The sequence below is a fragment of the Chenopodium album genome, chromosome 20, assembly GCF_948465745.1.
Source record: "Chenopodium album chromosome 20, dcCheAlbu1.1, whole genome shotgun sequence".
NCBI classification, from domain to species: Eukaryota; Viridiplantae; Streptophyta; class Magnoliopsida; order Caryophyllales; family Amaranthaceae; genus Chenopodium; species Chenopodium album.
Window position 1 is genome coordinate 903,310 of NC_137853.1, and position 26,260 is coordinate 929,569.

General features: G+C 31.9%; 3 protein-coding genes across 4 annotated transcripts; 1 reads left to right on the forward strand and 2 right to left on the reverse strand.

Annotated features, from left to right (window-relative positions):
- Positions 1-1,144: 1,144 nt before the first annotated feature.
- On the reverse strand, positions 1,145-5,447 carry LOC145599494 (pectin acetylesterase 8-like). Its single transcript, XM_081655864.1, has 13 exons — positions 5,174-5,447; positions 4,876-4,988; positions 4,514-4,596; positions 3,967-4,096; positions 3,776-3,855; positions 3,587-3,673; positions 3,372-3,496; positions 3,219-3,279; positions 3,057-3,110; positions 2,892-2,969; positions 2,233-2,338; positions 1,919-2,064; positions 1,145-1,549 (listed from the first exon to the last, which is right to left on the reverse strand). The coding sequence occupies exons 1-13, from the start codon at positions 5,200-5,202 to the stop codon at positions 1,442-1,444; spliced, it is 1,200 nt and encodes a 399-aa protein (XP_081511990.1). The 5' UTR covers positions 5,203-5,447; the 3' UTR covers positions 1,145-1,441.
- A 4,088-nt stretch (positions 5,448-9,535) lies between these two features.
- Positions 9,536-15,544, reverse strand: LOC145597710 (carbon catabolite repressor protein 4 homolog 4-like). The gene is made up of 10 exons (XM_081653946.1): positions 15,375-15,544; positions 14,493-14,593; positions 13,696-13,736; positions 12,762-12,811; positions 11,903-11,972; positions 11,654-11,775; positions 11,039-11,172; positions 10,414-10,564; positions 10,140-10,287; positions 9,536-9,989 (listed from the first exon to the last, which is right to left on the reverse strand). Exons 1-10 carry the CDS (start codon positions 15,425-15,427, stop codon positions 9,681-9,683), a joined length of 1,179 nt encoding a protein of 392 aa, XP_081510072.1. The 5' UTR covers positions 15,428-15,544; the 3' UTR covers positions 9,536-9,680.
- A 6,273-nt stretch (positions 15,545-21,817) lies between these two features.
- On the forward strand, positions 21,818-23,576 carry LOC145599030 (uncharacterized). 2 transcript variants are annotated; one of them, XM_081655443.1, is made up of 2 exons: positions 21,818-21,944; positions 22,269-23,576. In XM_081655443.1, the coding sequence occupies exon 2, from the start codon at positions 22,292-22,294 to the stop codon at positions 23,399-23,401; it is 1,110 nt and encodes a 369-aa protein (XP_081511569.1). In that variant the 5' UTR covers positions 21,818-21,944; positions 22,269-22,291; the 3' UTR covers positions 23,402-23,576. The 2 variants fall into 2 exon arrangements, with proteins under 2 accessions (XP_081511569.1, XP_081511570.1); XM_081655444.1 differs by having other exon boundaries at positions 21,821-21,944; positions 22,272-23,576.
- The last annotated feature ends 2,684 nt before the right edge of the window (positions 23,577-26,260 follow it).

Consider the following 26,260-nt stretch of genomic DNA (forward strand, 5'->3'; position numbering starts at 1 on the left):
CAACCTATGTTTTATGGGCCAGTCCTTAGGTGGGGCCCTTTTTCATATCATATCTTACTAGTGACATTTTAACTAAAATCCTAACTAAATTAAGTCAGTTCAAGTTGCAGTTTCAACCACTGCATTTTATGGCCAAAATCACTTGTAAATTATAAAGTACAATTAAATTTAACAGGAGTACTATTGAAGCATATTGAAACACTAACTTCATTCGAAATTAGTTATCTCTAGCTATAGTCATTTGAGATAGGCAAGTTTAAAGGAAGATTTAAGTTTAAAGGAAGATTTAAATTTGACCATCGATCTGTACATATTGGATATTTATCGTGTATGGGGAAGCACTATATCTCAAGAAACATTAACTAAATACAAATTGTGACTAGATACATTGGTAAGATAAATATAGGAGAAATAGCAGGAAATAGTTACATCAAATATAATAACCGTTACAACTTTGTAAAGATGACATTAAGGTTGATAATGTCAATATTCAAATAAAAAAATAATGACAAAAAACTAATCACTAGTCATTACTACCCTTGCTACTTGCTTTACTTAATATTCAAATTGATCAAATATGTCTAATTACACACCACACCATTACAATCACTATCACCATCACTATTTACTCAGCAAGTGTATGTCAAATCATATGAACATTCAAGCATTAATGTTGAAGATATGCAAGTAGTGAACTAATTGGATACTCAAGCTAAGTTTGGGATACATCTACATCATATCTCCTTTCAAAGTACCATGTGCCTTGTTTATATAGCATTAAACATCTTCAAAAGAAGAAAAAAAAAAGGACTTTTGATACAATCCTTTCCATTGAATTGCCTAATACAACCTGATGAAAGCACCATAAAGCTATTTTTGTCACCTAATGATTATTGGGACTTTAGATTATTATATATATTTGATTTACTATATACCTTTTAAACAAGTGTCTTTCACAAAATTTCTAAAAAAAGTGGCATTCACAAATCACTCTTAAAGTTTAATTAGGAATTAGCTTGATCAATTCTATTTCGACTAGATAACTTGTACCACCTTTAACTCTGTACAAATTTTTTTTATTTATAATTGAATCCGTTGTAATGCCAATCCTTCCACAATTAAATTGAGTAGGCTCCAATCAATATGATCTTCAGCATAAAATTCAATTAAATCCATTTTTTCATATAATATAAATCCAAATAGATCAAATGTATAGTGGTACATGATGAATGATAACTTAAGTATACAATTACAAGACACTTTCACTTATTGTACAGCTTAGTTGCCTTCCTTGCCTAAAACTATATATGACCGGCTCGATACATATATAGGATATGTTTATCTTAATTTTGATGATATACGAAGTATATTGTGTTTTGTATAATTTTTTGATCCATGGAGGTGTATCTTGTATCCAATAGAAGAGATGATTCTATGTATATTATTCGAACACACGGTTGTGACAAGTTTTGTCACAAGGGTAGGGGCAATCGATCTTCTGAAATGGTTTCCGATCATAGAACCAGTCACCTACTGCTTTTGCAATAGTCTGCAAGAATGTAACATAAATAAGGTTGAGAAAAATTTTATGATGACCTATTTTGTGAAGTATTATTAAATGAGAATTACGTACTTTTGTCTAAAATTAGTCGTTTTATTATCCTAACTTCTAGTAAAATCAGAATACATTATCAATTACTAACATAATGTACCATTTATAATAGTGTGTTATGTCTATTTCTTCTTATCTTTTCTTATACAAGAACCTAGCTTTTAGAAAAGTGATCATATAAACCAATAAACCATAGTTTTTTATTGAAATTTTTTTGACCATCCTAAAATAATATAAGTGACTATTAGTTAGTTTTAGACTATGAGATTATTAGAAACAGGGGAGTCTGAGTCTCATCGATCATACCGTGCCATCTAACAAGGGAGAATCATTCCTTAGCCATGTCTCTTGGGTTCCTGATTGGCAATGGCTGTAGCAAGAGTTGATATACCACCCCCTAGAGGGCGAGTTGCCGAGGGATGATAACGCCGCTAGGAAGTTTTGCCTAAACCCTGAAACATTGTACAAAGTTCAAGTTTATAATTGTGCCCATCTATAAAATAATCAATAGTCCATCATTATTCAGTTTAATCTGCTTATTTCTTTCTCTACATCTCTTGGTTTTTAACATTCGAGTTTGTTTTAATTTTTATCGATATGTATATATCTGAGTTACTTACCATGCATTGTTTGAAGCTGACTGTCTGAACACTTGAGTATATCAGCCTTGCAGTCGCGCCATGTCCCATGACGATCAGCAACACCTGGTGCCAACGTATTCTTTATCTGCAGCAGTAAAATCATCATGAATTCAATGACTTAGGCTTCCTTTTTCTCCTTATAAATCATGATTGTCTTAAGTCCCTTGTTCAAACTTGTTTTGGTGTGAACTGAGCTTTACTAGCTCTTATATGTACTCATAAATTTACTCTTCATGAAACTTATTTATTACGACGTTTTTTCTAAGGCAATGCATATGGACGTTGTACTTGTAGTTGCTACTTTCGCCTATCTTTCTACATTAGGAATCCTTCGAACACATGGTTTGGAGAATTTATTTTCATACAGATTTAGAATTCCACAATAAAATCAATTCATCAGTCATTTTCTAAGAAGGTGTATATGATGTTTTTGATTTCTACTTTACAGCACACGTCCTTGTTTAATTATTAGCTCAGCAAAAAAGTTCACAATTATAGTACATATCAAAGTGACTTTCTAAGATGATCTCATCATATAGATTTCGTGCAACATTTACGATTTTTATGTCTCCCAAGTGTATCTTTCACAAATAGAATACAGACGAGTACTTAAATTTACAAAGTATATATGAGCAAACCTGCCATGAATCATAAGCTGCATTTAGTAAAAACAGCGGTGTTTGGATCCCCCTTGCAGCATACTCAGGGAAGAAGCACTGCACGCAAAATGGTTGACACTCAAGTTCTTTTATCAGAAGTACTAAAGCTAATACCTTGCTTAAGAAAAAATCAATTATGCTTACGAGTTTAGGATCAAATTTAGAGGTGCAGGATGTAGGCAAGTTTTTCGCAGATCCCTAACATAAAAACACAAACAATAAGATTCTATCAAAAGGTTTAAGAATTTTTTTTAAAAAAATCAAGATAAATCTGTTTAACAAACTTTAGGATGGAGAGAATATTACATGAGTAGTAACAACATCAGCAAATACTTCTTGAATATGTGATGCTCCAGAGATATCCTTGCTGTAAAAAATGACCAATTTCAGTAGTCAGTTTTCAGAAAAGAATTTCAGAAAACAGATGTGAAATGGTTAAGGAGATTTCAAGAATCCTACGCGTTAATGAAGAAACCGGCATCAGAGAAACATTTCACTTTGGCACCGGAAGGTAGCAAAGCTCGGAAGTTATCACATTGCAGTATAGCACCCAGTCCACCAGCAGAGCAGCCACCAAAAATTGCCTGCAATTAGCAAATTTTTAAAGTTTCTTAGAGTATTAGTAGTTATAAATCTTATAATGCACAATGTCAAAATCATTGGAAAAATCATACATTTTTAGCATTCTTCATTCCCGTAGCTAATAACTCATCCAAAATTGCCCTCAAAAGTCTTGCTCCTCTGTAGTAAACTTTAGCCTTCTGCTCATTTTAACATTACAAATGAATTTGTTACAAAATTCGAAATATACATCATAAATAAGCTTGAACAATGATATAGTTGAATTTTCAGAATTTACATACTGGATCAACAGCTTCAACATCTCCGGTGTAAGATGATCCATCACAGTATCTAATCTTAACTCGATTCCAATTATAGAAGTCTAGCAATCAAAACAACGCGTCTTAGAATTATTATTAACCATAATAGAAGTGGTATCAAGAAAATTACACTACAAACAATATGAATGTTAAAAGGAAGTGAACATTAGTACCAGGACTGTACTTTGCCTGATTGCTTAGTATCCCGGAGAAAGTATATTGTTTTGTCATTAACTTCGACGAGCCTAGACGAGTTTTGGTACGCTCTAGGCAAGTCGTTGCATTGTTGCACCATGCTCCTCCCTAGCCAAACCAAGAGAAATTACATATACTACACCAAACATCTTATTACATACATTGTGTCATGTATTATAGCACTTTGTTACAATTAAAATGAATTAGTGGCCTTGTTGCAGCTAATGGTATAAGACATACATTAAGGTTGCGTACATCTAACCCTTCAAAATCATGATTTTGCATAAGTAATTATCCTTTTAATCTGTCTCATCATCATCTTGTTGTGCTCCATATAGCAAGATGCTAGTACATCTTGCTACTAGTAATTAAAAGGTTTTGTAGTAATAAGGTTGCGTGCATCTAAACCTCTAATACACTATGCATGCTAAAACAGTGATATTGTATATAAAAATGGTTTTTGTTTTTTCTTTTTTATATATGTAAATAAATAATTACCATATAGATTAATAAAAGGGTACACACCTCCATATGAATCAACCAGTTATCAACACCAGATCCAAATCCCTTGTCAAAATGGTAAGCTGGTGGACTCCCATCCAAGCAAACTGCATAAAATTACAACTTTCTTAAATATTTAGCTTTATGCTCAAAAAATCTTTCTATTACGATAACACCACCTTACAATGTCACCCTCGGGGGCTCACACATTCCTATAAATTCGAGAGGAAAGATTTCGAAAAAAAATCCAATGGTAAATCTTCATTAGCCGATCATCTTAAAGTAACACCACATCAACGATGTTACTGTAACAGTAAGTCGGTAACTATGACTTTAGGAGTTTAATAAAGCTAGAACAAAAGACAGTAAATTCACTTATTACTTACCACCTCCTTTTGCAACAGCATCTTGAACAAAAGTTATTGGAACTTGAAAACCATTCACTCCCAACAACATTAGAACACAAACTAAAAACTGAAACCATAGTGAATAACACATCCTGTTTTCACAACAAAAACACAAAACTCATTAAAATTTCCAATTAAAATGTAAACCAAAAGGAAATCTATGCAGAATCTATTTCAAAGGAAATTCAAGCTTACTAATATTAAAAAATAAATTTTTGAGAAGAAAATTACAAAATTAGCTAAAATAATTAGTCTAAAATAAAGGTAGAAAAAGTACCTGAAATGAGGTTTGCTTAATGAAGCCATTGGAGCTTAAAGGAACTTGTAGTGCTCACTATAAAAGGAAGTTGCCTAGAATAATACAAAAAAAGAAAAAAGAAAATAGAGAAGTTCTTTTCTTTGCATAAAGTTAAAGTAGCTAATAGCTATTGGTTTTTAGCTGAGAAGACAAGAATCAAAGATGTAAAATTACATAATCTGTTTTTTTATGGGAAAAAGTCAAATATTTATTAGCTTTTTCTCTGACTTAGAAGTGTGTTACAAAGAAATAAAATGTTACTTATATATACAGTGTTTTCAAATCAAATTGGTTTTATACTGTATTGGTTGACATTTGTTTGCATTTACTTCATTGAGATGTTTAAGAAGGATGTATTGGCTATATCTCTTTGTAGGGCTGACTATTACTTAAACTAAGATTAGTGGTTACCCTATCAATTTGAAGATGTACAAAATATAGAAATCAATATTTATGAATGTTGGTTAAAATGTCTATAAATTTTATGACTTTGTTATATTCACTTGATTTTATGTACATGAACAAACTCTCTTGAATCTTATTGGTCAAACTTAATTTTACCGCTTGAAACTAATAACAATAAATGGATCAAATTAAACTATATGTAGCCCTAAAGGCTATAGATAAGCATTTAATATACTCTTGGAAATTGAATAAAATTAGGAATGCATGACAAAAACACGCGTAAATCAGTGTAATTAGTGTTTATATTTTCATGATTTCTTAACTTTTTACGATTTTCAAGTGTAAATTTAATGCTTAGATGTAGCCCTAAGGGCTATGTATAGCATTTTCCTTAAAACTAGCCTTTTGGCCCGTTCAATGCACGGGTTATTACCTGGGATAATTATATTCATATGTAGGTATGCTTTTATACAAAGTAATTGTTTCTTTTCAAAAACTTAAAAAGAAAAAAAAAAAAAAAAAAAAAAAAAGTGAGGGTAGAACTGTGAAAGAACATGAAAGAATTGAGTTAAATATATATATACATGAAGAATGTGGGATATGAAATGACATACTTCCTCCGTTTTCTTTTACTTGCAACACTTCCCTAAAAAGGAAATGTCACAATACTTGCAACACACTATAAAAGGAAAGTTACTTTAGGGAAAAATTATACGTACTATTTCCCTTATCTAAAGCACATGGCCCACTAAACTACACTCCTAACAACCACTCATCCCATTTTAAAGTGTATTATATCATGTGAACCCAACATTTCTTAAATACCGTGAAAAAGTGTGTATTGCATCTAAAAGAAAACGGAGGAAGTATTAGTTTAAATTATAGTCTAGGAGATGAAAAGACAATTTTTATAATAATTCATATGTTTATGTAATGTGTACTAATTAATTGAACATTATTTTATGATGGTGGAAATGAAACACTTCATTTTCTTACTTGAATTTGCAAATTGTAGAATGCATAAAGACTTAAACATACATAATTAAGGGAGGTGACATGTGGCATATGGGGTTGATGAGTGACTTGTGAATTGTGATGCCATGTGTCATATGAAAAATTTGTGGTTTGTGTTTTTAAATACTAAGTATAGATAGATATAGATATAGATATAGATTATACTATGTATTTTCCTCAATGGTGAAATTAATATGTATAAAATCCTGAGGCTCCCTCTCTGTCTCTAATTTAACTCTACACCTCACTCAATTAGGCTCGTAAGAACTTTAATTGCCCACTTAAAACTTAAGTACACATGCTTCATATGTCTTAAATTTAGTACGAGTAGCATTTAATGTGACTTATCGTGAATAATTTGACAAAGTATTTATGGTTTAGTGTGGTCCCTATTTTTTTTTTTTTTTTTTTTTTTTTTTTTTTTTTTTTTTTTTTTTGGGGAATGTGTTGATCTAAAAAGTTAGGCATTCTTAGCTTTGTCAAGAAAAAATTAGGCATTCCACGTATAATATTTCTACTGTGCCTAATTGTTAGCTAAATTTGTAGTCAAACTTAAAAAATCTACTTCATCCGTCCCTAAATGATAGTCCCTTATGGCCTATTTTTAGTCCCAAATTGGTAGTCCCATTTGCTTTTTTTAAGTACCATTAATATCAATTTTTTATCAAAATTTCCTCCAATTACAACAATATTTGTGCAAATTTAACTTTCCCATGTAAATTTTGTTTTTCAATGTACTTTTATTACTTTCTCTCTCTACTATTTTACATACCCAATGTAAATTTATATTTTCAATGTAATTTTACTACTTTTATTTAAGTTTCTTAATTCCCGTGATTTTTGCCCATAAGGGACTATCATTTGGGGACGGAGGGAGTAATTTATTTATGAAATATTGAAATTAAAAATATTACGATAAATGTATGTGCTAAAAGTTTATTTAATTATGAATTTTGCCCGTGATATTCCAACTATGAGCACACGTACATAAAAGAGGGATTAAACCTTAAACTAAGGTTAAGTAATCACGGATGAAAACTAAAAGCTTTAAGTAAAGCATCCAATCTAAAAATTAAAAGTGTATGTGGTACTCCTAAAAACAAATCACATCCACTTTTATTCAATTTTGGTTGTTGATCTCTCTTTCTCTACGTACATGGCAATTTTGACAAAGATAGCTAAGAAAACAACCACATAGGTGGACATTGTATTGGATCACTTTCGTGTATTTTCTAATTTGCTGTCAACCTTTATTAGGGACTCAATCACAAGCTCATAGCTATTACCAAGTAGCTCGTAATTTAATTTTCTAAACTATAATATCAAATAAATTATAATATCGATACGGATATAATATAATGATGTTAATAATTATGCATAGACATTTGACATATATACAAGTCAAATTAATGCAGGTATTGAAATAAAACTAGTGTTGTACCATATATGACAAACCAGCACAATCACATGTAACTATGTAAGAAAATACTTGCGTGGTTTTTTAACATTCAATCAAAATTATATCCTTGGATATACTCTCTCCATCCTTAAATTAAAAACATTTTTTTCTTTATTACGTGAGTAATAAATGTTAGAAAGATGCTTTGTATTAAGGCTTTGTTTGGTTCATTGTCAGTAAAGGAAAAGAAGAGAAAGGAAATGAGGGGAAAAAAAAGGAAGAGAAGGGAAAGAAGGAGATTTTATGTCCAATGTTTGGTAAATAAAATGTAATGAAGGGAAGAGAAAGGAAGTATGCTTTTATTTTCTCTTTCAAGTCGATTTCATTCAAATTTGGAAGGAAAGGAAAGCTGAAAATTTGTAAAGAGTCTTTCCTTTCACTTCCCTTCCTTTCCTTTAAATTTTCATGTCATTCATCAAACCAAACATGGAAACATATTAAAACCTTTTTTTTTTCTTTTCTTTTTCAGCCAAATCCCTTCAACCAAAAAGGGCCTAAGGGATGGAGGGAGTATTAGGTTCAATGAACTTTTCAAACTGAGTTGGATCCATTGATTGATCATTTCTAGAGTCGTTAGAGGCTTGCCATACTAAATAACGTGTTTGAACTCATTATGACCAAACAAATTAAAAATATTCCCCATAACTTTGCCCCATCTCTCAATTTTATAGTAAAATCCTATTCTGAAAGCAAAACTCCTGTTTTTCCGTCATGTATTCTGAACCGTTGATCTATCAGACCGACCGAGTTTTGGATAAACCAACATGAGAGGTTCCATTGGACATGAATGAAGAAACAGGGGCAGAAGGTGGGGGTGGATTTAGGCACATGGCATGAAGTAATGATAGTATGTGACATTGTTTACAACAGTAACGCGTTAGTACTTAGTACCGACACTCTGCAAACATGAATATCAACGCAAATCTACGCCGCCTTAGACTTGACCCTTGTTCTGTTCATTTCCCACCCCAGCTGTACATCAATTTTATTCATGCTGCATTTATTTTGTCAACCACTAATCCTTGCTCTCTGTTTTTTTTTTTCAATTATTATTACTCGTATGATTATGTAGTGTACAGTGTATCAAATTATTAACATTCACTAGAGCTGATCAAGAATCAAGAGTTGTTTAGATGCTTTTTTTGGCCTAAATAACAACCTGGGTTCGCGCAGAAATTTTGGGCGCGTTTTTGAAAATTAAATATGCTTTAGGCAGGCCAAAACTGAAAATTTGGTTGACATTTCAGTCCATCCCAACAATGACTAGAAAAGCCTGTTTTATCAAGTATTGCGGGTTGGGGGATGAATGTTCGACCCAAATGCAAGACCGACTTGATGCATTAGATTAAATTGGCCAAAGAGAATTCATCAATTTTTCTTTGTCTAGAACTAACTACCATGTTTATAGTGTAGTTCAAACAAGAAATGAGACAATTATAAAGAGTGCAAAAATTTGTGTGTGTTGTAATTCAGGCAACCTTGTATTTATTGTCAAAATCAATTACTGTAGTCTAGCATTATGGTTTGGAGAAAAAAAAAAAAAAAAGTGAACACAATTTAATCATGAGATAATGAAAAGGAATCTAGAAGCAAAAAGAACAGGTAGTGTTATTGTGTATGGACTTGAAATTCTGCACCAATGGGAAGGTGATCACTGGGGTGCTGATAGTTTGGGAGCCCACCAGCCACAGAGGGAGAGTCTTCATCAGGAAGTTCTAAGAAGCTCACAGGTTGTATGCAACCGGAAGGCGAAAAGAAAATGTAATCCAAAGTACCTGTAAAGCCAGGGGTGCAGTTGGTGAATGCCGGTTCTCCTCTTGTGCAGGCATAGACACTGCTCAATGGAATGGGCAATTCATCAGGACATTCAACCGTAGACTCCGAGGAAGAGCTGCCGGAAATTAGGTAATTGTACACCTGGCAGACAAATAAACATTCAGGTTTTAACCCAATAAGCAGCAGTGGCAGAGCTCCTAACTGTTAGGTAAACTGATAGCACAAGGAATACATACAAAATATTCTGAAAAAATTAAAAATGCAAAAAGTAGAAAAGTTGACAAATTCTACCTGATCTCCTGGGGTAGAGTTGAAGTCGCCAGTCACAATAACAGAAGGAATACATTCAAGTTTTTCTGAAACTAGAGTTTTGAATTCATCTAAACGCGACAGTAGATATTTAGCTTGAGCTAGCTTAACATCAGCCCATTTTGGATCCCTGAAATACAGCCATTCAAAAATATCAGAGAAATTTCTTTCTCTTGGAGGTAAGTATGCTAGTCAAAGTAGATACATACGAGACAGTAAATCAAATAATCAGAGACTGAAAAATGAGTCAACATACCAATATAAATGTGTATTTGCGATAATAATAAGATGCTGAGAATGATTCTTTAGTCTAAATGCAGCCATAATTCCAACACAGTCGCGTTTTAGTCTGACACAAGGATCATTAGGGTCTCCACGGTCTTTTTCAGCACATTTCTCTGTCGAACCTAAAAATCCACAAAACACGCATTTAGAAAATAAATAAATAAATAAATAAATAAAACACAATGAGTGAAGTAATATCACATATTTGATGTGGGTGGATAATTGGATATTAGAAAGAGAGAAACCCTGCCAAAAAAGAAGAAAGAAAGAGAGAACCTAATGAAAATCACAGCTAAGAAACTGATACTCCGTAGAAAATTTCACATCTTAATTTCTCCCTCATTCACTTACATTAAATACAGAGTAAGATAGCCGCAAGAACATTAGGGCGAGAAATCACTTTAACAGCCATTTAGGTCCAGGACAGCAAGAGGGATCTCAGATGAATGGTGGGGTTGGTTATGCATGGATCAAGAAAGATTAGAGGAATACAGGGGAGTTTAGAAGAAATGATAAATTGATAAGTATGGGATATACAAAAATTGGAAAGTGATTAGGATATCATAATTAGAGAGGAAACAAAAGATAATAATAACCTTGGTCTTCTTCAGCACTTGCATTTCCCTCAGCAACTGACACAGCACTATCCATCACTCTACTATTTGTTTCACCGTCAATAGTTTTCACTAGATCATTATATTCAATATTTTCTTGTAAGACCAACTCTGCACTGGAGCACGCCAAAAGCTAAGAGAAAAAAATATATATATAATACACAAAATAGACTACCAAAAAATGAGATGTGAAGTAGGTACATCAAAAAAGCTGCAACACTAAGAAAGATCTTAAAACACAGACTATGACAAAGGCAGAGTTTTTTGCACAAAGTTTAGGGTAAGAACATATTCATCTTTTCTATCCAAAACCCACCAATAATTAGGTGTCTGCAGAGTATATAATATAATTATATGGAAAGAGGAATAGAATTTGGAATACTCAATTTATGCTGTCAAATATACGCACCATAGTTTGTGCCAGTAGAAAAATAGGTCCAACAAAAGGAAAAATATTGTGTAAATGTGATCCACAACTAGCAAAATCATCACTATAACAAAGATCAATATTGAGCTTCGCAAAAAATTAACAAGTAAATCAGATATGATAATGGCTAGATTATGAAAAAAACATAGGATTCAGACAGCACCATGTACCTGGTCAGCTTATAAAAGATTCCACAACCGTCACACTTTTGGCCACTCCTTTGAATATAGATGCTTGAGTATCCAAGTTGTTCCATATTGCCTCTATAAAAGCTATCATACTCATCTAACTCCTAATATGGCCAGAACAATAACAATTGAAAAAAAAAAAAAAATTTAAAAAAAATACATTCCAGCTTTTAACAGCATTATATAAGAGATAAAACACGAACTATTGTTGTCACAGAGAAGCTAAAGGACCTGTAAGCAGAGAAAGTCGGCATTAAAATCTCCTAGAACAGTTAAAACAGCTTTTGAACGAGCCTTCCATCTGCAAATACACAAGACCAACCTTCAGTTAAAATTTACTGCTTGAAACTTGGATAGAAGTGTGAGAAATTAGTTTTGTTAAAATTAGCACTTACTACAATGCAACATGCTAGTTATCTCTCCTTTTGATTCTCATCAATCATCATCTATTTCTCAATATAACCATAGCTTTTAGTCATTTGACTTCTCTCTATCTTTACACCATGCAGCCCTAAAGTTATATCCAGCCCTTATGTTAGATCCATCTACCATGGATAACCCCATAACAAACAGTCTCATATTCAGTCCTGCCACATTCTTAATTTTATAACTCGCAATGTAGATCATAGAAGGAGATGTTATTGTCAAATGCTAAGCAAATCATTCAGAATTAGAACTTCAAAAATTAAAAACTATAGATATACATAAAAGAGTACAAACAAACACCCTCCTTGAAAGGAAGTTCATGAGAAAACGATAAGAAACATGTTATATAAAACCAGCATGTTTGACATAATACAGTTGAGCTTCATGAATCAGCACCTAAGGTTAATGGTGACATCAAGGGATATAATAGCACAACTCCTTCCACTTTCTAATGCTGTATTAATGTATTTCCTCTGCCACACAGCTCATTATGCCCCATTAATCATAGGAAACAAAATTAATGCACAAATACAAATAGATACTTGAGAAAAAAATTCACATATATTGACAAAATTGGCCATGTACAACAGCATGGATGCATATTATTTACCAACAGATGCAGGATCAAACACATAAATAAATATAATTCAGATGGTTAAATTACCTGAGGCAAGGTTTTGGGGAGTGTGGAAAATAGGAACTCTTCACAAATACCTACAAAACGGAATCAAATATAAAATCACACCATGAAAACCATAAGAGGGTAAGCAAGTTAGTGAAATTTTAAAATTGACATCACCTAATGACATTCCAACCAATCATATAGGTTGACAAACAACTGACTACCAGTACCAGGAATTACTGCAGGGATAAGAGACACAGCAGTGAGACTGTTCTTTCAACTCTCAATTCCCAGTTCAGAGGGGGGGGGGGGGGGGGGGGGGGGGCACAAACAAATGTAAAACATTTTTGAAGAATGTAGTGAAAGTAGTAGGGTGAGAAGTTCACAGTTTCTTACTGATGCACCAGTAGCTCATTTTGGATAAGTATTTATTGAATTTTAGTCAGATTTCTGTAGTACAAGTTCTCCATCAACTTAAATCTATGCCTTATTCAATACAAAGCAGTAAACAATTACTACAATTTAGATTGAAGTTCTAGTAAAAACAACCTTTCGGTTATCGCAGGCTGCATACATCCATTTTGCCCAACCTCCTTTAGAGGAAAGCCTGCTTACAGACATTGGGATTACGTTAAGGTTGACATTGGAGAGGTTCTCCGTTAATAAAATGCAAGGTTACTATGGCAAAACATAACTTCTAGCTCATGACCAGCTACAAACATAACTACATAAGCAGTAAGCAAAATGGCAAACTTTCACTCAGAAGCTATGTTACTCAGACTGAGTAATCATGAGTTCATGACCAATAGGAGTGTACGTCCCAGTGTCCGATTCACCATGTCAAAGTGTCAAAGATCCAATATAAGTACTTAAGGTGAAATGAGGAGTCTGAGTAACATAACTCGGGATTAATAAACACAAAGATAAGGAATTTCTTCAACTCGGTATTTGTCAATAACTAAAGCACGTCACGTACCTGTGCCAAAATATTATATGATACAACACTGAATTTGTATGCTGCAATACAAAAAAGGCATGCCAGTCAGCCGTAATTAACATAAGATACTTAGACTAAAAAATAGGATGGTATTATGATTGCAATTTCTTGATAAATTCACACAAAATATTAAAAAAGGGTTTCCCGTATGTAAGAAGGTGGAGCAATAGTAAGAGTAATTTGCCTTGACATGTTGACATGTTCACATAATGTTCCGGTGATAGTGACCAACATGATCAGCGGTAAGGAATCTAAAGTCAAAAGGCAGAAAGCACCCAAAAAAAATGCATGGCATACGATACTGTAAAATTATTAACCCATATAGGAAGGCTAATAGATAGCCCATAATTTCATCAAAATATCATAAAATGCCAGAATTTATTTCCTGTTAACTTACTTCAGGAAAAAAAAATCCCATGAAAGAAAACAACTATCTTCTGAGGATGACACCAATAATATCATTCAAGAATTGGAGACTGTCACTAACAAGCAATCAAGATGAGGGAAGTTAAACTGCTAATCACAAAGCATGGCTAGGAGATGAAACTAATCAGGCTCCCCACTGGGTCCATTTCGGTCACACAAAATTCAAATTTATATTACGTGTCAGATTTTCAGTAAGTGCTTAACATATTATCAGTTCAGAATATCCATGTCATCAAAAACTTGTCACACTTATGGAATACTGATTTACACTCTATACAGAATTTATGAATTATGACCCTATCTTGAACTGGCAGACTTGATTGCTAGGATAATATAAAGCACAAACATACCTTCGGAACTGCTGATCGAAGTGATTTTACTTTGCTCCACAGGAACAAATTTAGGACACATTGGTACCACTTCCCCAGACATTGTGGCAAAATTAGGAAATCTGAATGAAAATCAATTACATGGAATGATTTCAGATATATAATAGGGTGTTGAACGAATATCAACAACAGCAGTTACATTACATCTACTGCTAAACTACTGCATCAACGATCAATTTGAGGCGTATAAGTGAAACAATTGAATTAGACATCTGAGTTCAACAACAATTTAGACTCATCAATTCAAGTTATTTGATTAGGGAAGAAAATTGGTTAGAACCTACTATAAAAGGGCCAATCTAATCATCCTTTCAAGTTTCAAATGCAGCACATTACACTAGAACAGTAGAACTTTCTGAAAAAAGCATAAACCTAATCATCCTATTGAATGTATTGCATTAGCCATCAAATCGATAAAAACACAAGCAATAATTTCAGCAATTCAACAGTAGGTAACACTTGTCAAGCTCATTTTTGTAGTGGTTATTAAATTCATGTCTTTCAATTTCTTTTTCTTTTCCATACTTCCTCTTTTCATAATACTGATTCAATCAATTTAAAGTCAGGCCAATTTCACCAGATATCCCAATTGAAGAAACTAAAACTTATATAAACATAAATTTAACAAAACAAAAAAAAAAAATCCAAACTTTCAATGTCATGAAAAAAAAAAAAAAAAAAAAAAAACAGAAAATTAGCAAAACCCATTAAGATTTAACATCAAAAATCAAAATCAATGAAAACCCAGAAACGATAACAGCAGAAAAAGAGTATACATTAATCAAATCAAAAGAACATGAAGAATGCCAATAATCTGAAAGAAAGAGAGAAAGAGAAATGGACCTTCGAGAGGAGGACAAGTGTAAACGAGGAATCAAAGAAAGGGTCTTCAACATCAGTTTTGATTTTATCGATTGATTTTCTTCGAATTATAAAAATGGGGTTATTCAATTCAGAGGAGTTGGTGGGCGACTGGGCTAATTTTGCTCTTCTGGAGATAAAAGGTAGCAACTAGCAAGTATGGTAAACTCTGTTATTGAACCTTTTTACTTTGAAGGGTATATAATTGCCAAGCAATTAAATTAATGAGTGTTCCGGATGAGCAATTTTGATCCTACATGCGAGTTTATGATGCACATCTTGATCTTGAATACACAATTTGTTCAAAATAGTGTCATAGTTCTTTTAGTTAAAATTATTTAGTCTTTTGAAAGCATAATGCACATCATGCTCTCGAGTGTATGATCTAAATTTCATAAGAAACGCCTTATAAAATCACCTTATGCTCTAGCTTGCAAAATTTTCAAACCTAGGAGAATTATAAGCATAGAGTCTAGGTTAATTTGAAGTACTTAATAGTCATAAGTGTGGAGAGATACATAATTGTATGAATTTTTGAATTTGGGATTTATTGAATTCAAACAATTTTCACCCTCAAAAGTCCCAATAAGCAAACTAGAAAAAAAGCAAATTATGGGGCTTTAATCTTTTCTTGTACATAAGCAATTTTACTTGCTAGTCTTCTTTATAGTCCGTTTTGGATGTAAGCATTCAAATAAACAAGAGTTGTAACTTTTTTTTTTTTAAAAAAAAAATAAGATAATGGTGGGTCATGTGCTCTATTAGAATTACTAATAAATTTTTCTTACTATGAAATTATGATTGTCATTTTCCTAGTTTTTCTTATTAGTCGGAGTTAAGAAAAAATTACCTATTATCATTGCTACATGTTAGAATACCTAATTAGCTGAACTTAACTAAACTGAACTTAACTAAACTGAAATGAATATTTTATGAGAGAGGAAAATTAAGAGCTGAACTGAACTGATTGGAGCTTAACTGAACTGAACTAAACTGATTGGAGCTGAACTGAACTGAACTGAAATTAAGTAAATGTGAACAGACCCTTAATTTCCTAATCATTTATTTCATATAATAAAATTCAATAAATTCATAGGGTAAAAAGATTCATTAATGTACTTTAAGTTTTTTCCAACAAAAAAAAAGTGAAAAAAAGCTAAACGTCACCCTCAAATATCTAACTAATGTCAGCAAAATAACGTAAAATTACGTACTTATCATTATAATAATGGTTATAAAAATAATTAATTTACCAGGTTATTAGTTTCCGTGCCATGCACGGTAATCTTCAATAATAATTATTAAACTATCTATATAACTAGTTTTTATAAACAAAAAAAAATCTAAAAATATAGTTGACAAATTTAGAGCAAAATAAAGGATTACAAAAGACATGCTAGATATTAAAAGATGTTAGTGAGCAAAATTTTGTTAAGAAATTTTTTTATAGCCATATATATATTTATGTTAAAGATATGTCAACTTTTTATTTTAAGTAATTATATTATATAAGGTTAGGGAATTATTTTTGTAAATAAAATTTTAATCGCTTTCTCTAGTAGTTAACGGCCACCAACGATTATCAGTCAAAAAATAAAGATCTGATTTCCCTCTGGTTCTAAAAGCAAGTGAAGGGTCCAGTATTTCCTCAGACTCACACATACGAAGCAATACTTATTACTTAGTAGAGCTGAGACATCGCTCACATCGGTATCTTATTACTTGATAGTTGATACGGAGTTAGTTCAATTCAGCTCATTTCAGTAAATATGAACATGCCCTTAATATTGACATTTTAACATAATTGTCACTTTAAGGGCCTATTTAGATTTACTTAATTTCAGTTCAGTTCAGCTTCAATCAATTCAGTTCAATTCAGCTCTTAATTTCCCTCTCTCGTAAAATATTCATTTCAGCTCCAATCAATTCAGTTCAATTCAATTTGACTCCAATTAGTTCATTTCAGTTCAGCTCAATAAATATGAACAGGCCCTAAGATGAGTGAATTCATACTATCAAGAAGAAAGTCTCCCATTTCAACTCTTTTTTTTAATTTTTTTAATTATATATATATAATTTTTTTAATTTTTTTATGTATATGTATATATATGTATATGTGTGTACATATAATATATATATATATATATGTATGTATATGTATATATATATATATATATATATATATATATATATATATATATATATATATATATATATATATATATATATATATATATATATATATATATGTATATATATATATAGCCGGTAGCCCTTAGGGTTAAATATAAGCATTAAATATACTCTTGATAATTGTATAAAATAGGAATTCATGAAAAAAAACACTCGCAAATCAGCGTCTTTTTGTCATGATTTTCGAAATTTTAACAATTTTCTAGAGTATTTTTAATGCTTATATATAACCCTTAGGACTATGTATAACATTTTCCTTGACATTAGGGTAATGTTATATATAGCCCTTAGGGTTAAATATAAGCATTAAATATACTCTTGATAATTGTATAAAATAGGAATTCATGACAAAAAATTGAGAATAATATGACAATGAATTATACAGAACTTAATATTGACATTTATTTTAACATGATTGCCACTTTTGCCATTATTGGAAGTTTTGGAACTACAAATACTAGTAATTTTTTTTTTTTTTTTTTTTTTTTTTTTTTTTTTTTTGTTCACATAAGATTTTTGTTATCTTTGAACACATAGTAAGAAATTTAATAAAGTAACATCGCAGCATTCATAACTGCAAATTTCAGCACCCTTTGCAACCATCTTTCCAACATTGAAAAGGAGTACAACAATAACATAATCTTCCAGAACCAACTAAGCCACAAGACGCCCTGTAACAACCATTTGAAACTTTTGTGCCCTCAATCGATGTTTTCTTATTTAGTTCTGTTGTCGCCTTCAATCCCTCGTACTTTTCACTAATATAAACATCACCTGCATAAATTTATTATCGTAAACAATAATTATTCAAAGGCAAAATTTTCACATAATACTCGTATGTAAATTATAGTAATTTTTCACATAATTCTCATATGTAAATTATAGTGAATTTTACACATAATACATATGTATACTACAAAATCGATCACCGAAATGATGTGAATGTATAATAAACTACATAAACAGAAAAATAGTTGCATTTTAAGTATAACTTACAATTTGCGATGACGACCAAGTGAGTAAAAATGAAGATTATGGAAAAAATGGTGCATGGAGCTTTACCACTTGATGCCATTGCTAAAGTAAAAATAAATTGCAAATATGTTAGCGAGTACAAAAATCAATTCAACCAGCATTACATATTTACATTTATAGCCGAAATCAGATTACTTGTAATGTATATCTTAAAGTCAAATGGCTCTAATTAGTTCCTTAGAATTAGGCTAGCCTAATTCTAAGGAACTAATTATAGCCTTTGACTTTAAGATATACAATACAAATAGTTAGTGACCCGGGCAATGCCCCGGGCTTGTTTCTATTCTTCATATTTAATTACATGACAAATAATTACATGCATTATATGATTATATCGTTTTTTTTTTTTTAAAAAAAAAAGATGTAATATCATTTTCAAATTGGATGCACAAATGAATCATCAAATCAATATTCAACCCTTGAGCATAAATAGTGAATAATAAAAAAAATTACACGCACTAACTTTTGAGTGAATTATATATAAAGAAAATCAACCAATGGAATCTCGTATTAATATATAGCAAATCCTGCATATTACACAATCATCAAACCAAAATGCTACTTATAGCATATCCTACATATTGCACCATCATCAGGCCATAATTAATTTAGGGTGATTTATTAAATGTGTAAAAAATATGAGTTAAGTATGCAAAATATATGCATTGCATGCCATGTAAGGTAGAGTAAACAAATACTCACCTAACACAATACTGACCCAGTAATAAAATGTTTCTCCAAGAGGTTTAGAATGTTTAGTGTATCATTTCCTTGGATAGTTAATTTATAGGGATAAATATATTGAATACATATTGGTTACATATTTTACAAATTAAATGGGTCAAAACAATTTAAAAACATTTTAATTATTCAATTATGACAAAACTAATTACTAATAATGGCTAGTCTATTGGTTTGCAAGTAACATCTTCTCTTTCTTTAAAGTTGAAATCAATATTTCAATTGATCATTATTCTAAGGTGTAAATTAAATCAAGCATATTTAACTACAATAGCAAAAGTAACGTGGCAAAAATTTAAAGTGATGTGGCAAAATAACAAAAAAGAAAGAACAAATGGCAAAATGACACTCCTTGTCTTGGAGTTTTAATAATAATATAGATATACATTCCTAAAATATCTACAAGATATTCTCACCAAAGAAAAAAAAATATATATCTACAAGATATTTAACAATTTACATATCAAAGAAGATGATATGATTTGCTTTCCCAATTACATATCATAGAAGCTGATATGATTTGCTTAATTACATATTTACATATCAAAAAATTTAAAAAATACACTCTCTCTATTTATGTAGTTATATCATCATTTTTGTCAAAGGTTAATTGAAATATAGTTTATTACATAATTAAATATCTAAACTTATATGAATATATATACTTTCCTCCTATCCATTTTTCATATTTCTTTCATTTACAGCTTTTTTAATATGGAAACTAACTATATTGGCTTTATAGTTTATAATAGCAATAAAAGATTCATAGTACTAATATATACGAAATAATATTATACTATTAGTTAAATGGATTAAACTTCTGATAGAAAATCTATCTAGCTAGTATATATAACTACTAAAACATAGGGCACCCCGAGCTTCTAAAAAAACAATTATTCACTAAAATTTTTAAAACCTTCTATTTCCTATAAATACTATGTAGCATTGTCAAAACGGTTTGACAGTTCGGTTTCGGTTCGGTTTGAAATCGGTTCGGTATTTAATCGGGTCGCTTTGGAATCGGTTTAATTGTCTCACGGGTTGGTTTTGGTTCGGTTTAAATAGTTATCGGTTCGATTCGATTTCGGTTTATTCTTAAGCGGTTTTAATTCGGTTCGGGTTGTAAACAGTCCGAGTAGTAAACGGTTCGGTGCAGGCGGGTTGCGGTTTGTTAACGGTGCGGTGTAAACGTTTTTATCCCGGTTCAAACAGTTTCGGGTTGGAAACGGTTTCGGGTTAGAAACAGTTTGGTTCTTTTTTGGTTCAGTTTATAACTGGTTCGGTTCTTTTTCGGTTCAGTTTTTAACTGGTTCGGTTCTTTTTCGGTTCAGTTTATAACTGGTTCGGTTCTTCGATTGTTTAACCACTTTAACGTTATTCATATCGGTTCCATTTCAAGTTTACTAAATTACGGTTCGGGTCGGTTTTCGGTTTCAAAAAATAAATTGTTGATCGAGTTGTTTGGATTCGGGCAGTTAAATGGTTTTGGTTTGAAATTTGATAGTACTTGCTAACCTTTTGTGTTCACAAGTTTTATATAAAGTCGCGAATCATTTCATATTTAGGCATCATATTATAAACAAATTCTCATTGATTTTATAAATACATATTATGTTCTATTTCAAGTTTAATCATACTGATTTTACTAGTTTATTACGAAGTAGATTATAAGAGTTAGTGTATTAATGTATTATTGTTTTACAATTAGGTTATTATATGCTTCTTATTTAATCATTTTTATACTACGCATAGTATCATAATCATGATTTGATGAGTTCTTGTGAAATGGAAGTTTGCAATTTGGTAATTCGATACTTGACTAGTTAACAAGACTGATAATTATGACTCGTTTATCATTATATATTTTCATGAAATTATGAAGATATTACAAAGTGCTTTGATTTGTATAATGAAAGAAAACACTAATGATTGATTAACAAGGTAATATTGATTAGTTCAATCGATCATATGTACACATTATTAACACATGGCATCTAACCATCTCATAGTTAAATATTCGTATCATCGTTATTCATATGTATTAGTACAAAGTTATAGACTCATTACTTCAATAGTGATCTTTTTAAAATTTATCTATTTATACATTTCATTAATCTAACGTTTTTATAATTTTTACGTGTATGAAAATAAAGATATACTAGTAGTCTAGTAGATGTTTTAATACGTGTCTTGGGCACTGATCCCGATCAAATGGGGCAAAAAAATACTAAAGAATTGAGGGAATAATATTTTTGTAGATGAATGTACAACACACAAACACACACGGATCACCACTCTCAACCATAGATTAAAAAATCAATGGTTAGATTCTTTCATAATCTAGGGTTTAATCAAACTATCATTGATTTAATTTTCAGTATTGTCAATTTAGGGTTCAAATTAGGAGGGGTATATATACAGAATGTAATGTTTTTCTTATATATATGATGATACTATACGGAGTTTTCTGCAATTCTTAACCTTCCTCCCCTCCATCTCTTTCTCTCAGTTTTCCATTGAAGCGCACTCTTCATCGCTTTGACGTTCTCCATAACAAATTATTGGTTCTCAGCAGCTTCTGAGGTAAATCGTTGTTTCTTTCAGTAATCATCAATTCAATTTCATAATCTAGGGTTCATCTTTCATCTAATTTGATTTAATTCAATTGTCAGTGACTCAGTGTAGGAATCTGAATTAGATGTTAAGATTATGAAATATCATAACCAGCGATTATGTTGCTAGAAATTTGATGATTGAATTACATATCCCTTTGAATTTAGACCTGGGCTCACATATCAATTTGTTCTTGTGTATTTCATTACATCTAATCAATTTTATTTATTTATTTTAGTGTTTGTTGGTGACTGTAGTTCTGATTCAAACTGTGTTGTTTCATTACTATAACAGCAGGAGCCCTCGAATTATTTATCATGGAAGAATATTGTTGTGATTCTAAGGAGCAGAAACAACAGCTTATTTTAGCCCATCTTGGGGTTTTAGGAAGGAAATCAGAATTTTATGTATTGGATTTGGAAACTGAGAGGATAACAAAAACCCCTGTTGCCGTTTTGTTGAATCAAGGCTTAGCCGGTGCTTACACTGTTTTATCAGGATCCAAGATCTATGTTATTGGCGGCGAAAATTCAGAGAGTATGATCATTCCTAAGCTTATTGTTGGTGATCACCATATTCACTTGGGCGCATCCTGTGCCGAGTTGCTCATACCCCAGGATGGTAATATACAAACAACTGATCCAGACCCTGCTGTTCATCCTGATACTGATGCTAATGCTAATGCTGTTGCTCGTAAAGGCGGTTTGGTTTTAGAGTCTACTAGATTTCAAGCTGCTCCTTGTATGCAGAATCCTATCTTTGCTCCATATTGTGCTGTGCTCGAGGGTAGAATTTATTCCTTTACAGATGCAGGTATAGGTCCCCTTGTATATATGTTTGATCCTCAAGTTGGAGAGTGGAAGGACTTGCCTTTCCTACCATCCTCTGAAAGACATTACCCTCAACAGTGTGCTGTTGACTACCTAGACGTGTCTGATCCTATACTTCCTGATGAAAAGAATCGTAGACTTGTTATGCGTGTCAGGTGTATTTCTGCCCTCTTTGCTTTTTATCCTGCTACTGCTACTGCTACTTGGGAATGTCTCGCACATGATTTCTGGCCTTGGTATCAGGCCACCACCTTGCTCGACGATGTTATTTATTTTCACACGCAGAGAAAACCTGATTGCCTTTCTGCCTATGATCTGACCACCAAAACTTGGTTGAAGGTTGTGTACTCTGAGTATTTTCCTGCCGCTTATTGCATTGCTGAATTCCTTAACATGCTTCATTTGGGCAATAATGTTATGTGCTTGGCCAACTCCTGTACTTACAAGGAGGGCAATCAACCACTGAAGACCAATCTTCAGTTCATTCTATTCAGAGTCCAACGTACTTCTCCTGAAGAGGTGCTCGTTACTCTTGTTGATGGCAAGTGCTTTACCTTTGACGGCGAGATCAGAGCCAAACATTACATCCTTGTTTAGCTAATTTTTCATTTTTTCAATGTTATTAGGCAGGATGTGCTCTCTAAAGCCTATAGGTATTCCAACGTACTTGACATTATGTGCTCTATAACTCTTTGGTCATTAGTATGTTGTGGCATCTGAGTTAAGTTTTGGGCTAATTTTACAAATTGTTAGAAAACAGTAATTTAATTAATTATTTTGGTTTGTGAATAAGAGATAAAATTAATCTAAAACAACCAAATGCTTGTGCAAACCGTAACAATGATAGTTGCACAACAATTTGTAAACCCTACACACACAAAAACTTCAACAAGCCAAACATTACTAGTTTACTACCGCCATTAGCCACGCATTAGCTTCGACAATTTCATCATATACCGATATCAACGATTCCAGAGCTTTAGATTCAACAGAAGATGAGAACAGTAGTAAAATGGCAACGAGTAAAATGGGAGTAGTTTTTGTAAGGTAATGACTAATGAGGTTGGAGACAATGGGAGTAAATGGGAGTGAAAGACTTGTTGAAAATTGCATGTATTCTTGTTGTTGTGCAACTTTTTTTTTTTTGGGTTAAATGGCCGGATTATATATAAGGTCATATAGTTATTGGATGACCTACAACTAAAAAAAAAAAATCACTAGTATATTGCATATTTGTAGGTGAGTTATACATTTACAAAGCCTAATAAAAAAACTTCAATCTAAAAATGGTTACCTAGCCAAATAAACATAGAGCTATAGTAGTAGTTTCTTACTTTCTTAGGCAACATATATCTCCATCAACATCATGGGTGCACAAACCAAGTCCTTAAAGTCAACCCCACAGTCAATGATGCTCTTGTTAAATCGAGCACTAGCTGATGGTGCAGTCAAGGAAGCTAACATCTCCTTTAAAGTTGGAACAGGATATCTAGATATTGGGTTAGTCTTAATAACCTGACCAGGTCCACAACGAGCATGTATGAGGAATGTCCCACCATCAAAACGTGCAACAACAAAGGCCTTTTTAGGGGGCAAAAGATCCAGAGGCAGATCCAGAAAAAATATTTAACGGGGTCAAAATACATTTAATATATTTTAATGGAGTCATTTGATATAAATACAAGTAATTTTTACAGTAAAAAAATTAATTTATAAGCAAGAATTCTTTTTTCTCAAGCTCAAGTAGGGTCAAGGGACCCAGTCACCCCACCAATATGGCTTGCATCCGCCACTGAAAAGATCACCTTGCCTCCAATTAAGTACGTAAGACTTAAGGGGCTCCTCTAGGACCACTGAGTGAAGAGAAAAGGACTTATTAGGCGCATAGGAGGTGAGTATAGCTCGAACCTAGTTTATCTCTAGGACCGGTAATGGGTCCATTGGATGACGAGCTACATTAGTTGTATGATTGTTAATTTCAGCTTTAGACGTCGTCAACTGTAAGGAAATTATTGGTAGAGAAAGAATAGTAAGGTAGCAATTTTGGGTTTTAAAATAGGCCATATGGCTCAAACGTTAATATGTCTAGCTTGATCTGATTTGTATGTAAATGTGATATATAGCAGTAGATGGTATTCATTGGCATAGTTTAAGGATTATAATAACATGCATAAATTCAAGATAATAAGATGAAAAGTTGTTTATTATCGAGCCTAAATTATAAAAAAAGAAGAGTTAGGGTGAGATTTTAAGGGAATTCTTATAGTTGATTTGTAAATCAAATGTGTGATTATCTAGCCGGCCATAGATTATGACTTGAGTATAAAAGAAATAAGTTCCAAATCATATGCATATATTTAAAGTTTAACGTCATTTCTCGGACTTTTTTTATTTATTTTTTTTATAATTAAAGCTTGACCGATTAACTTGCTTTCAAATTACTACATTCACAATTTTAGTAGCAAATATAATGCACAGTCAACAACCAATTAAGTAATCGTCTATTCATTTTTGTTAATGATCTACTAATCTCATATGAGCAAGGAATTTAATTGAGAAATAATTTAATTGAGATAAGTAAATTGTTTACTTGAGTACTATGCTTTTATTTTTCAAATTCATTCTGTTAATTATTAAGGGGTGCGTGAAATTTCACTTTAACTTATTAAAAACTTGTTGAATTTTGGAAGTAAATTATTGTTCGGGCTCAATCAATAGCTAACAATTTCATCATTAACAGCTAAATAGATTAAACTTTCGCTATTTTTATACTTGCAATACTTCTCTTTTCACTCTTGTCAACCTATTTTTTCAATTGGGGATACTTTTATTTATCAACTAGATTTTGGGTTAGGGCGATGCCCCGAATTATTACATAAACTGATGATTAACATTCGTTCGTAGTAATTTTATGATTCAATTTCTTGTAATTAAATTTGTTATTCATATTATTATTTGCTACATATTAATTTTTGTATTCAAAAGATTGCATACAAAAATCACATATCTTGGTGGTAAGATAATTAATTATAGAATTAGGTATTTCGTGTTCAAATCTATTAAATGTTCAGTAAATGTGAAGATGCCCTAAGCGTATTTTTAAACAAGTTGATAATTTAGGTTGTACTAGTATAAGTTTACTTACCGTTGAACACAAATTTATTGTATTTAAACTAGAGTAGTGAGCCGATTTGGTGACATAGAATAATAGTGGATATTACAATGTAAGACGTTGATTCACATATTTGTTTAATTAAATGTGAGAGACAAAACAAGGTGAAACTAACTGGAAATTATAATTTTTTTTTTCATAATATACAAATCCAAACGCAGCGTGAATGTCCTATTAATTGGACACACCGGTGAGTCAACGTATCTATGAAGTGCTTTTCAATACCTTGTATTTCCATCTCGAAGGCTTTTGCTTCTTCGTGCTTTAGCTGAAAGCATTTTGAA

Bases quoted from the DNA above. Each gene is read 5' to 3' on its own strand.
- LOC145597710 (XM_081653946.1), bottom strand. From the start codon at position 15,427: ATGTTGAAGACCCTTTCTTTGATTCCTCGTTTACACTTGTCCTCCTCT. The intron at 14,594-15,374 runs GTCCATTTCTCT...ATTTTCATTCAG, and splicing joins CACTTGTCCTCCTCTCGAAG to ATTTCCTAATTTTGCCACAA. The intron at 11,973-12,761 runs GTAATTTAACCA...GTGTATTTGCAG, and splicing joins TCCCCAAAACCTTGCCTCAG to ATGGAAGGCTCGTTCAAAAG.
- LOC145599030 (XM_081655443.1), top strand. From the start codon at position 22,292: ATGGAAGAATATTGTTGTGATTCTAAGGAGCAGAAACAACAGCTTATT.
- LOC145599494 (XM_081655864.1), bottom strand. From the start codon at position 5,202: ATGGCTTCATTAAGCAAACCTCATTTCAG. The intron at 4,097-4,513 runs GTGTGTACCCTT...TGGTTTGGCTAG, and splicing joins ACTGGTTGATTCATATGGAG to GGAGGAGCATGGTGCAACAA. The intron at 3,674-3,775 runs GTATGTAAATTC...TAAAATGAGCAG, and splicing joins ATGTTGAAGCTGTTGATCCA to AAGGCTAAAGTTTACTACAG.